This window comes from Bos indicus x Bos taurus, chromosome 12 (assembly GCF_003369695.1).
Source record: "Bos indicus x Bos taurus breed Angus x Brahman F1 hybrid chromosome 12, Bos_hybrid_MaternalHap_v2.0, whole genome shotgun sequence".
NCBI classification, from domain to species: Eukaryota; Metazoa; Chordata; class Mammalia; order Artiodactyla; family Bovidae; genus Bos; species Bos indicus x Bos taurus.
The window spans coordinates 2158573-2172880 of record NC_040087.1 but is presented as its reverse complement, the minus strand read 5'-3'; the positions used below and the strand labels follow the sequence as shown (position 1 = coordinate 2172880).

General features: G+C 40.2%; 1 protein-coding gene across 1 annotated transcript in view; it reads right to left on the bottom strand.

The window, feature by feature from the left end:
* The window catches only part of DIAPH3 (diaphanous related formin 3), a 563088-nt gene that overhangs the window by 506718 nt on the left and 42062 nt on the right, over positions 1 to 14308 (bottom strand). Inside the window, exon 3 of the mRNA XM_027557103.1 lies at positions 3994 to 4161. Within this exon, the coding sequence (XP_027412904.1) occupies positions 3994 to 4161 (168 nt within the window). The remainder of the gene's footprint in view (positions 1 to 3993; positions 4162 to 14308) is intronic.

Genomic DNA, 14308 nt, shown 5'->3' with positions numbered 1-14308 from the left:
GAAAAATACTTCTAAAGTCATCATATTCAGAACAGAAAACCATCGACTGTGTTCTGTACTTCCTATGTGGTTATACTTTAACAGCTGGTGGTATGCCTTCGCAAATGCCTATCACTGGCCTACTTGCTCTACTTGCTCAGATGACACCAGCAACTATGACACAAGGGAGAAAACTGTCTTAATAGGTGAACCAAAACAGTACCATTCCAGAATATCACAGACAATTTAGGCAGTGGTTCAAACACACGATGCATGAAGAAGGGGGCAGTTTACTATTTTGAGTCCTCAAAGGCAGTGTTGAATAAATCTGCCTTATACAAGTCTCATAAACAGATGCAAAGGCTAGCAAAAAAAAAAAAAAGGGGGGGTTATATTCTTTTTCTTCTAGACTGAAATTATATTAACTCATGGTTAATGAATCAAGGCAAATTGGAAGTGGTCAAACAAGAGATGGCAGGAGTGAATGTCGACATTCTAGGAATCCGCCAACTAAAATGGACTGGAATGGGTGAATTTAACTCAGATGACCATTATATCTACTACTGCAGGCAGGAATTCCTCAGAAGAAATGGAGTAGCCATCATGGTCAACAAAACAGTCTGAAATGCAGTACTTGGATGCAATCTCAAAAACGACAGAATGATCTCTGTTCGTTTCCAAGGCAAACCATTCAATATCACAGTAATCAAAGTCTATGCCCTAACCAGTAACGCTGAAGAAGCTGAAGTTGAACAGTTCTATAAAGACCTGCAAGGCCTTTTAGAACTAACACCCAAAAAAGATGTCCTCTTCATTATAGGGGACTGGAATGCAAAAGTAGGAAGTCAAGAAACACCTGAAGTAACAGGCAAATTTGGCCTTGGAATACACAATGAAGCAGGGCAAAGGCTAATGGAGTTTTGCCAAGCAAATGCACTGGTCATAACAAACACCCTCTTCCAACAACACAAGAGAAGACTCTATACATGGACATCACCAGATGGTCAACACCGAAATCAGACTGATTATATTCTTTGCAGCCAAAGATGGAGAAGCTCTATACAGTCAGCAAAAACAAGACCAAGAGCTGACTGTGGCTCAGACCATGAACTCCTTATTGCCAAATTCAGACTTAAATTGAAGAAAGTAGGGAAAACCACTAGACCATTCAGGTATGACCTAAATCAAATCCCTTATGATTATACAGTGGAAGTGAGAAATAGATTTAAGGGCCTAGATCTGATAGATAGAGTGCCTGATGAGCTATGGAATGAGGTTCGTGACATTATACAGGAAACAGGGATCAAGACCTTTCCCGTGGGAAAGAAATGCAAAAAAGCAAAATGGCTGTCTGGGGAGGCCTTACAAATAGCTGTGAAAAGAAGAGAAGTGAAAAGCAAAGGAGAAAAGGAAAGATATAAACATCTGAATGAAGAGTTCCAAAGAATAGCAAGAAGAGATAAGAAAGCCTTCTTCAGCGATCAATGCAAAGAAATAGAGGAAAACAACAGACTGGGAAAGACTAGAGATCTCTTCAAGAAAATCAGAGATACCAAAAGAACATTTCATGCAAAGATGGGCTCGATAAAGGACAGAAGTGGTATGGACCTAACAGAAGCAGAAGATATTAAGAAGAGATGGCAAGAATACACAGAAGAACTGTACAAAAAAGATCTTCATGACTCAGATAATCATGATGGTGTGATCACTCACCTAGAGCCAGACATCCTGGAATGTGAAGTCAAGTGGGCCTTAGAAAGCATCACTACGAACAAAGCTAGTGGAGGTGATAGAATTCCAGTTGAGCTATCCACATCCTGAAAGATGATGCTGTGAAAGTGCTGCACTCAGTATGCCAGCAAATTTGGAAAACTCAGCAGTGGCCACAGGACTGGAAAAGGTCAGTTTTCATTCCAATCCCAAAGAAAGGCAATGCCAAAGAATGCTCAAACTACCGCACAATTGCACTCATCCCACACGCTAGTAAAGTAATGCTCAAAATTCTCCAAGCCAGGCTTCAGCAATATGTGAACCATGAACTTCCTGATGTTCAAGCTGGTTTTAGAAGAGGCAGAGGAACCAGAGATCAAATTGCCAACATCTGCTGGATCATGGAAAAAGCAAGCGAGTTCCAGAAAAGCAGCTATTTCTGCTTTATTGACTATGTCAAAGCCTTTGACAGTGTGGATCACAATAAACTGTGGAAAATTCTGAAAGAGATGGGAACACCAGACCACCTGATCTGCCTCTTGAGAAATCTGTATGCAGGTCAGGAAGCAACAGTTAGAACTGGACATGGAACAACAGACTGGTTCCAAATAGGAAAAGGAGTACGTCAAGGCTGTATATTATCACCCTGTTTATTTAACTTATATGCAGAGTACATCATGAGAAACGCTGGACTGGAAGAAACACAAGCTGGAATCAAGATTGCTGGAAGAAATCTCAATAACCTCAGATATGCAGATGACACCACCCTTATGGCAAAAAGTGAAGAGGAACTAAAAAGCCTCTTGATGAAAGTGAAAGTGGAGAGTGAAAAAGTTGGCTTAAAGCTCAACATTCAGAAAACGAAGATCATGGCATCCAGTCCCACCACTTCATGGGAAATAGATGGGGAAACAGTGGAAACAGTGTTAGACTTTATTTTTCTGGGCTCCAAAATCACTACAGATGGTGACTGCAGCCATGAAATTAAAAGACGCTTACTCCTTGGAAGGAAAGTTATGACCAACCTAGGTAGCATATTCAAAAGCAGAGACATTACTTTGCCAACAAAGGTTCATCTAGTCAAGGCTATGGTTTTTCCTGTGGTCATGTATGGATGTGAAATTTGGACTGTGAAGAAGGCTGAGCGCCGAAGAATTGATGCTTTTGAACTGTCGTGTTGGAGAAGACTCTTGAGAGTCCCTTGGACTGCAAGGAGATCCAACTGGTCCATTCTAAAGGAGATCAGCCCTGGGATTTCTTTGGAAGGAAAGATGCTAAAGCTGAAACTCCAGTACTTTGGCCACCTCATGTGAAGAGTTGACTCATTGGAAAAGACTCTGATGCTGGGAGGGATTGGGGGCAAGAGGAGAAGAGGACGACAGAGGATGAGATGGCTGGATGGCATCACTGACTCGATGGACGGCATCACTGACTCAATGGACATGAGTCTGAGTGAACTCTGGGAGTTGGTGATGGACAGGGAGGCCTGGCGTGCTGCGATTCATGGGGTCGCAAAGAGTCGGACACGACTGAGCGACTGATCTGATCTGATCTGATCTGATAGAAGAGTTATGGAGAAGGCAATGGCACCCCACTCCAGTACTCTTGCCTGGAAAATCCCATGGACGGAGGAGCCTGGTGGGCTGCCGTCCATGGGTTCGCTAAGAGCCGGACACAACTGAGTGACTTCACTTTCCCTTTTCACTGTCATGCATTGGAGAAGGAAATGCCAACCCACTCCAGTGTTATTGCCTGGAGAATCCCAGGGACGGGGGAGCCTGGTGGGCTGCCGTCTATGGGGTCGCACAGAGTCGGACATGAATCACTGAGGTGACTTAGCATAGAAGAGTTATAAAGGCACACCCCAAAGCAAGTGAGTTCAAGTGTCTGCAGACTTAACTGTTGCAGGACTATGCAAACATGGTTATTGTGAGAACTAAGAGCTTAAACAAGGTCCAAAAATCAGCATACTTAACAACACACACAGCAAAGCACTATGACTGTCATTCTCAAATGCAACTGAGCCAGACATAGCACTTAGATAATCTATTCAAGATAAAAGTATATCTGATACTTTAGAGGGTTTATGTTTTATGTTCTTCTGTGTAAAACAACTGGTATGACACTTTTCTTCAGATTCTTATTTTTGTAATCCTAAACCTCTCTATGCCTTGAGTGCTAGCTATCTCAATGATATCAGAAATCACCTATGGAACCTAAGTTTCATACACATTTAGTTCCATGAACATAAGCCAAAGCTAAGGCTTTTACATCAAAAATTTTATAATGAATCAAAATTCTTACCATCATCTTTTCAAAAAGCTCTAAGATTTCCTTCTCTGACAGTGGTTTTGGAATGTTTTCATTCATTTCTGAAGAGCAATCATTGTTTGAAAATGCAGTCCTCAGGTTGGAAAGTGGAGGCCTCTCTTTTTTGCTCCCTGGAATTCTTATGCTGGCAAATCTATCCATCTATGAAGAAAGATAAAATAAAAAGCACACGTGTAAGTAATCCCTTCTCAACAATACTTATTTAATTTCCAAAATGAAAAAACAGGGTCAGTTGTATCATCATTGTGATTTCATCAGGAGGCATTCAATTTAGCACGTAAATTTTAAGATTAAAAGAAATAATAAATATAAAAATAAGTGAAGAGTCTTCATAATTATCCTGTCTGAAGGCAGGAGAGAGAGAAAAACTCAAAAGATTCCTTCCAATCTTAAGATTATAGAATGAAGACTCTAATGATAAATGACCTTTGCTACAGATTAACAAATTAAGCATTTTTACAAAGGTAATTTAGCTAATTTGGTGGTTTAGTCACTAAATCCTGTCTGACTCTTACAATCCCATGGACTGTAGCCTGCCAGGCCCCCTCTATCCATGGGGTTCTCCAGGCAAGAACACTGGAGTGAGTTGCCATGCCCTACTCCAGGGATCCTCCCATCCCAGGAATTGAACCCTGATCTCCTGCACTGCAAGTAGACTCTTTACCAACTGAGCCACGAGGGAAGCCCAGCTAATTTGCTGGCTGGCAATCACACTGGTACTCAGAGTTCACCCTCGAGCCCCCTCCTCCAGCGTCCTTTTCATAGCACATACTACACTAGGACTGGGAGGGGATGGGAAGATGTGATTTAGGCACTTTGAGAACTGAATTTTACTTATATCTCCATAGCTTGGCCTGAGAGACATCACATTTCTCTTTACTCAGATCAGTCTGTATTTGAACTTTATGAATAACTACAGAGTAGACTTGGAGAAGGAAATGGCAACCCACTCCAGTATTCTTGCCTGGAGAATCCCATGGACAGAGGAACCTGGTGGGCTCACAAGTCCACGGGGTCGCAAAAGTCAGATAAGACTTAGCGACTAAACCACCACCACCACCACCACCACCACAGAGTAGACTGAAGCCTCAAGAAATAAAACTGGATTTTTATTGCAATGAGATTTCTTCTACAATTGTATCAACAAATAGTCCACGGATATTTGAAAATGCATAGATTATTTTACAAAGCTAATTGTTCATTCATTGAAAATAGCGTGTACTTATCAAGTTCTATTCCTCACAGAGAATCCAGACACACACAGTGTTTCAAGTGGTAACCATCAAAAAGGGAAAGAAGGGTACTTAAAAAACACTATGATTCTGGAACTGTTCAGCATAACTGTGCACACATTAAGCTACTGTTTTCACCATATATATGTGTAGTACATAAACCTGTACTATTCACTGTGGTAGCCATTAACTACATGTGGTTATTTAAATATAAATTAAATTTTAAAACTCAGTTCCTTTGCTGCCCTAGTCACATACCAAGTGTTCAAGAACCACAGAGACTAGTGGCGCCCATATTGGGCAAAACATAAAGTATACTTCTATCATGACAGAGGTTCTACTGAATAGAGCTACTAGGGCCCATTAAAGAAATATAACACTTAAATTCTCTATTTAAAGAGACAGTAAGTCACAGTATTGATTATTCACTTCACTAAAGAAATAGGATTTTTTGCAAATAATAATGTTCTGTGCTTGGTTGCCAAGCCATGTCCAACTCTTTGCGACCCCCATGGACTGCAGCAAGCCAGGCTCCTCTGTCCATGGAGATTCTCCAAGCAAGAATGTCCAAGTGGGTTGCCATGCCCTCCTCCCCCGGATCTTCCCAATCCAGGGATTGAACCCAGAGCTCACACATTGTAGGATTCTTTACCAGCTGATCCACAAATAATAATATGCAAAGATAATAAGACTTGTCTTTCAAAACAGGCCTTTAAATTCACTTTGAAGATAATCCTAAGGAAAAATACCATGTAATACATATACTCACACATGGCCCATCTAACACAAACTAAATGTTAAAGTACTAACAACACGACAGCTTCTGGCAGGATTACAGAGTAGTCCACAACACCACTGCTCTCATCCTAACAACCAAAAGAAGCCAGACACCCTACAGAATTCTTCTCGCTGTTGTTTTCAACCCATCAGGAAGCTGAGGACACAAGGAAACCGGTACTGACTAAATACTGGGAGGAAACAGACTGCTCTTATCCCTGACAGCAGCTGAAGAAGAAAAATAAATTCAGTACAGGTAAAGAAAAACCAGCCAAGTTTTTTAACGAACTATTGACAGCCACATGAGCGCTGGCATGACTTCCAGGCCCTGGGTCATGAAGTCCCAGCCATGGAGAGAGTCTGCACCCTCCGATCAACTCTTTCCCTCAATCTTCACACACTGCATGGGGTAGATGCCTGTGGCCAGGGTTAGAGAAGGAAAGCCGAATATGGGGATGCTCCGAGGCAGGAGAGGCCTCTCCCAGTGCAAAGCAGCTGCCTGCCAAAGCCTCTGGACCAGCCAGGAGACCTGAGAGAAACCCAGACCTTCAGAGCACACACGCCAGCTGCTATCTGAAGGCTGGGGGCAGGATACCAAGTCTCTGAAGAAAGAGAGTCAGCAATGGAACTGAAAACATAAAAAGAACACTACAGAAATCCTAAAAATGGGCATCAAGACTTTAAAGCAGAAAGAGATATTCCATGGTTTCCAAAGCCAAAGTTCAAGTGTTAATGCCAAAAAGCAAATTGCCAGAATCTCATTAGCACTCAGATCCCAAGTCCACAAAGCATTTGAGGCCACAGACAAGCTGAATAAAACTCTAGCAGCAGGAAGACCAAACCCAGCTCAACTAGCAATCACAGAGACACAGCCCCCATTTCAAGAGTCTGAAAGAAGGGCATGCCCTCCCTTGGAAGCAAATATTATTTAACTTCTACTGTAATTAAATAAAATGTCCACCATACAATCAAATGTTGCAAGACACAAAGGAGCAAGAAATGTGGCTCATGGTCAAAAGAAGTGACCGAGAGATGGCCTAGACGGCAGAATTACTAGACAGACTATTTAAAAGAAGATTCATAAAAATAATGCTAAAGGGTATAATGAAACTACGACCATCATTTGGGGACTTTCAGTAGCAAATCATGGACACTATTTTTTTAATCTATTAGAATGAAAAGTGTATCAGAAACGAAGAATTCATTAGATGGGCTTAAAAAGAACCTGAACACTGCTGAGGAAAGAACTGGTGAACCTAAACACAGATCAATAGAAAGTATTCAAACTGAAACAAACAAACAAACAAACTAGAATAACCAATATTCATGATACACTATGAAATGTTGTGACACAAGTGTGGCTAGGGTCCCCAGCAGAAGAGAAAAGAGTATTATAAATACAGATATAGACATATGCGTCTATCAATTCACAGATCCAAGAAGCTCAGCAATCCCCAGAAAAAATACAAAACAAGCAAACAAAACACCCATACGTAGGAACCTCACAGTCAAACTACTGAAAATTAAAAATAAAGAGCAAACCATAAAAAGAAGACATTAAATACCAAACAAAAATGATACAAATTTCTCACCAGAAACAATGCCAGCAAAAGACAACCGAATGGCATCCTTGAGAAACTGAAAGAAAAATACCTTCATCCTAGAATTCAATGTCTAGTAAAACTACTTTTCATAAACAGAAGCAAAATAAAGACATTTCCAGACAAGCAAAAGCTGAGAGAATCTGTCTACAGCAGACCTCCACTACAAAGTGTCAAAAGAGGTTTTTCATGCAGAATTGATGGAAACGGAATACCAAATACACAAAAAGAAATAAAGAGCAAGTCAGTGATACAAAAATAAATGAGCTATGTGAATGTAAATAACTAACAATCCGGTGGAGGAGACAAGCACATAAACAGGTAATTATATGGCTATGTAGAAAATGTAATAGGAAGTATATACAACGTAGCAAAAGAAAAAGGGCAGCTAAGTCACCAACATAAAACCTCCCTGCTGTGAAACAGCTCAGAAATATGAAATTATTTCACATGAATATATGTCCACAAGTTATCTCTATGGACATCAGTACTTCAATTCTTGATACTTGTTTTAAAACACTAGGGACATTGAACAGTTAAGAAACGGGGTTGGTTCCTCAGTCTTTTGAATCACTACTTCATTGCCATTGAGTCTATACATGTAACATCAACCCTTGAGTGTAGAAACTATACTGACTCCTCTTCACACCACACACACAAAGTGCATTAATAACTTATAAGGAAGCGAAATTAAGCAAAACACTATTAATGCAACATCAATATTATAAACGTAAACATGTCAATAAATGGGAGGAGTAAGCTTAAGCAATTCACAAGCTAATTTATGAATACTTAGCTTCCAACAGTGGTAGAAGAAATCAAAATTTTAGTTTTCACCAAAAATCAAAATGCTTTAAAATAAAAATCTCTAAAAGTCATAAAAATAACAATAATTATTAGTTGAGCCCCTTCTATATCTACACACTGTACTAAGAGACTGAAATGAACCATCAAGTTCAATGCATTTGTTTAATTCTTCAATGAGGAAACTACTTGTTTAAATAACAACAAACAAGCTCCAACACACTTTTATACATAAAAATGTCATGCTATTTAGACTACAGTGACAGACTTTATTTTCTTGTGCTCCAAAATCACTGTGGACAGTGACTGCAGCCATGAAACGAAAAGACACTTGCTCCTTGGAAGAAAAGCTATTACAAACCTAGACAGTATATTAAAAAGCAGAGACGTCACTTTGTCAAGAAAGGTCCATAGAGACAAAACTATGGTTTTTGCAGTAGTCATGTATGGATGTGAGAGTTGGACCCTAAAGAAGGCTGACCCTAAAGAAGCATCAGAACTGATGCTTTCAAACTGTGGTGCTGGAGAAGACTCTAGAGATTCCCTTGAACAGCAAGGAGATCAAACTAGTCAATATGAAAGGAAATCAACCGTGAATATTCCCTGGAAGGACTGAAGCTGAACCTCCATTACTTTGGCCACTGAGGTGAAGAGCCAATTCATTGAAAAAGACCCTGATGCTGGGAAAGATTGAAGGCAGGAGGAGAAGGGGACAACAGAGGGTGAGATGGTTGGATGGCATCATCAACTCAATGGACATGAGTTTGAGCAAGCTCTGGGAGTTGGTGATGGACAGGGAGGACTGGCGTGCTGCAGTCCATGGGGTCGCAAAGAGTCGGACACGACTGAGCAACAAATTTAGAGTACAAAAGAGCACAAAGAAAATTTTAAAACTCAATGCATTATGATTTTAGACATAGAACTGCATTAGTATCAATAAATAATACTACAATTTGTACAATAATAATACAGAATTAGCACATCTCCACCATATGCTTAGCACCTGAACTCTAGGCGAGGGTTGGCTTTTATCCAAGTGTTGAAAAAAATGTGCACCAGATCTCTAGCCTAGCTAGCTAATGACAAGATAGGAAAAATTAGCACATCCCCCTTCTGACTCCTAAATCTATAAAGATGCAAAAAAAAAAAAAAAATCAGTGTTTCATAATTTCAATGCTTTCATTTTACTAGATCAGAAAGGAATGAAAGACAAAATAAGGAAGGAGCCACAGGAGAAAAATAAATCCAACCCTTCCTCCTATACTAGAACAAACAGTAAACTGAATTTGTTGAAGACCTCAGGGTTAAAGTGAAAACATTTCCAGGTATGTGATGCTCTATCGAGTGCTACAAGAAGATTCCAAATACTGTGAGCACGATTACAAAGCCAGGTACAGAGTGAACATTATTATCAAATCAGTGTAAATGTTCTAAGGAAGTTTTATCTTTTTTAAAGGGATGATTCTATGACTTTACTCATAAATAGGGGGGAAAAATCACTCCTAATTCATCTTTCATGGAATTACACACACAATTTGCTTAAAGCAAGGCACAAGAGAACATAAAAGCAAACTTTTAAAACAGTTTTGTATATAAAAACATGACAGAAATCACCATCGTACTGTGTTCATCACTTTTTGTTTACATTTGGCAATTTGACTGCAACTGTATGTATTTTACAATGTGCACTTGGATGGCTACTCTTAATTTCATGTGAAATTCTCTTAAAGTTGAGATAGAAACACAACCCAAGTAGGCAAAGTATACAGTTTGCCTTTGTTGACGAGCTGGTTAAATATACAGAACACTGAGGGAATCCCATTATAATGCTATTTGGAGGTGGTACACACACTTAATTAATATGGCTTCAGCTGTGTCTGGGGTGTACTGGATTTTATAAATTAATATCACTTATCTTCAGGGGAAGTTAAATGAGCACCCTACTGAGTATTATCTAACAGTGATAATCAGTAATGACAGTTTAAAAAATTAATTAAACCAAAAACAGGCTCTAAAAAACTATCTGGACGCTTAGCTATTTTATAACACTGTAAGAGTGGAAACACACTTTTTACTGTTACAATGTTTTTCAATACTAACAGAGTAGTGATTTTTTTACATTTAAAACAAAAGGAAGATATGTAATTATTAGTCATTTTAAAACTTGAAAAGATGGAAAAACTATGTGTGATCATAAACACACATTCTTAGAATCCAGAAGGGAGAAGATATTTTCATGCAATCCAGGAGAATATTAAACAAATAAAGGTTCATTTTAATTATTGAATTAATTCTATTTCAACACATACCTGAAATAAAAAAAAAAAAGCACTCAAAATTATCAATCGCAATCTTGCACTACATTGAAGAGGAGGAAAAAAACCTAACAGCTAAAATAACCTGGCTTTTTAATTTATTACTAACCAAGCAACTTGCTGATTAAAAATAGAACTCCAGAGTCTGACTTCTGAATCCTGCCCAGCCCCTCACTTACTGGGTTACCCTAAGCAAACCCCTCAAATTTCCACAATAGCATCTTTGTTGAAGAACTGGTTACATTCACAGAAGACTTGAGGGAGTGCCATTATAATGCTATCTGGAGGAGGGACGCCATGCTTAATTAATATGGCTGCTGCTGCTGCTAAGTCACTTCAGTCGTGTCTGACTCTGTGTGACCCCATAGACGGCAGCCCACTAGGCTCCCCCGTCCCTGGGATTCTCCAGGCAAGAACACTGGAGTGGGTTGCCATTTCCTTCTCCAAAGCATGAAAGTGAAAAGTGAAAGTGAAGTCGCTCTGTCGTGTCTGACTCCCAGCGACCCCATGGACTGCAGCCTACCAGGCTCCTCCGTCCATGGGATTTTCGAGGCAAGAGTACTGGAGTGGGGTGCCATCGCCTTCTCCGAATTAATATGGCAGTGAGCCATATTAATTAATAGAAATAGTTAATAGAAATAAAAGTACCTCTCACCTCTCAGCGTCAGGTTAAAAGGCAGACCACTCCATCTAAAGTAGTATATGAGCCCACTCACGTTCCCGTCTATCACAGCACACGGTTAATTTCCTTCATCTGTGCTGAGTATGACTTAAGAAAGCTTGTCATTTTCTTCTGTGTTGAACTCTGCCTCTCTCCCACTAAAATGTAAGTGCCGCGCTAGACAAATCTTCAGCTGTCTCAGCTGTGCTGGCCATTCTCAAGGACAGTCCTCAGGGATCTCCTGACTTGTATAAGCAACAGCACACTATGAAAATTATGGAGTGTCATTTCCAAGACTAGGTCACAAAAGACATTACAGCTTTTGTCTTGCTCCTTCTTGGATGACTCACTCTAGGATATGCCTGCTGCCAGATCACAACGACACTCAGAAGACCTAGGGGAAGGCCCATGGGGCAAAGAACTGAGCTAACGAAGCTAGAGAAGCAGGGAGACATCCTGCCGACAGCCATGTGTGTGAGCCATCCCAGAAGCCCCAAACGTTCAGCTGATGAGAGCTCTAGCCAACATCTTCACTGCAACCTCATGAGACACGAAGCCACAACCACCCAGCCAAGCAACTTCCAAACTCCTGACCCACAGAAACAATATGACATAATAAATGTTTGCTGATTTGGCTTAATTTGTTACACAGCAGCAGACAACTGATAGGCACCATTGTGTGTTTAGCCTACAAAATAGTAGCTGGCAGTCATACCTGAAGGTATGACTAAGCAATTACTGGATGATAAAATATACAAAAAATAGTGCCATCCCACAGATGATTACCACTTGGGGAAAAAAATAATACAGTAACAAATTACAAATAAAGGTAAAAAATACTGTAAACGCCCTCGAGTAAATTAGCAACAGATAGAGACCAGTGATTAATTCTGGGGTGGAGAAGGAACCTCAAAAGAGTCTTTGGAAAGGGATGCAAAGAAAATCAGGTGAGGCTAAATCAGAATTACAGGAGATGGTGCATGTGAACAGCTAACGAGTCCCATGCTCTTTAAAATGCTAGTGACATCACTGTCACAGAGACATCTTTCTGGGGAGGAAAACTGCCCATTCACTGTTTCAAGTGGATAAGCTAAGCATCTCAGTCATAGGTACAATCTTATCACCTGGTAACAATTCCCACCAACCTACCAACTACTACACCCTACCTTCAATGCTCCTAAAATGGCCACTTCCCACTCTTAAATTGTATTACTGAAATTTATAAAAAGTTCTTTAACCAGAGGATCCTTCTTTGAAAAGATGAAAATGTATCACCACCTCCCCAAAATTACTTACTTACAATGATTTGTTCACATTTAGATTTTATACAGTGTTTTAATATCATTAAGTGAGAAATACGCTTAACAGTTATAATCTTGAAATTCCTTTAAATTGCTTGATAATAAGTTATGCCATGAAATTAAAAGACACTTGCTCCTTGGAAGAAAAGCCATGACAAAACTAGACAGGATATTCAAAAGCAGAGACATTACTTGGCCAACACAAGTCCATCTAGTCAAAGCTATGGTTTTTCCAGTAGTCATGTACAGATGTGAGAGTTGGACCATAAAGAAGGCTGAGCGTTGAAGAACTGATGCTTTTGAACTGTGGTGTTGGAGAAGACTCTTGAGAGTTTCCTGGACTGCAAGGAAATACAAACAGTCCATCCTAAAGGAAATCAGTCCTGAATATTCATTGGAAGGACTGATGCTGAAGCTGAAGCTCCAATACTTTGACCACCTGATGCAAAGAGTCAACTCACTGGAAAGGACCCTGATGCTGGGAAAGACTGAAGGCAGGACTAAAGGGGACAACAGAGGATGAGATGGTTGGATGGCATCACCAACTCGATGGACATGAGTTTGAGCAAACTCCGGGAGTTGGTGACGGACAGCCTGGCATGCTGCAGTCCATGGGTTCAAAGAGTCGGACAAGACTGAGCAACTGAACTGAACTGAATATGCAATATGTATTCCACAGCCAAGTGCCATATGCAGACTAGCCAGTGGAAATGCCCACACAGGAAAGAGGCTTTCTTTATCTGTGATAAAGTCACAGGCCCAAACCTACTGTTCCTATGTTTAGCTGGTCATTTGGTTTTTTGTCTTGCTTATGTGTATAATTTTTTTAAATACTAAATTTTACTTAAAGCTTAATTTAAAAGATTTAATCCTTTTCCCATTAAGTTCAATTATACCATGAATTCTACCACAGACCCCTTGGGGGACCATAGACCCCGGAGTAAGTGTCCCTGGTAGGTACGAATGGAAAAATAACATAAATAGTGGTGTAAAAGAGAGGAACTTAAGTTCTAATGCTTGCAATGAATCAATGGGAGGGATGAGATGACCCACAGTTGAGACTAACATGGAGAAATGCAATAGAAATGCTCAAGAAGAGCTGGAAGCCTTTGAAGGAAAAAGCTAACAGGAAAATAAAGTCTTCAAATAACCCCTAGGTTTCAAGTACTGCAACAAGGAAAGCAAACATTCAAAGATGACAGACTTTGAGTTCCAAAGGGCAAAGTAGGAGGGTTTTTGAAGGCTTCAGAAGTTGGGCGATACTGTCAGATTAGAAAAATACACGGCCCTGGACTGGGGGAGAAGCATACAGACGCATACTGAAGATGTGGACTCCTGAGGTTGTCTCCAGTCAGCAGAAAAGTGATTTGAACTATAATAACTTTAATGAAAATTAACTAGGAAACATAAATCAAACCAAGTGGACCGTATCTTAAGTCATCTTGCCTCTGCCCTCTGCCGCTACCACTGCTGCCCTATTTCAGGCCACCTGGACAACTGGTATAGCCTCCTAACTTGCTCCAGTGTCTCCACTGGCCCCTGCCCCTACCACTCCCCAAACTAATCTCTGCGCAGATCTTACTGAAATCCAAACCAA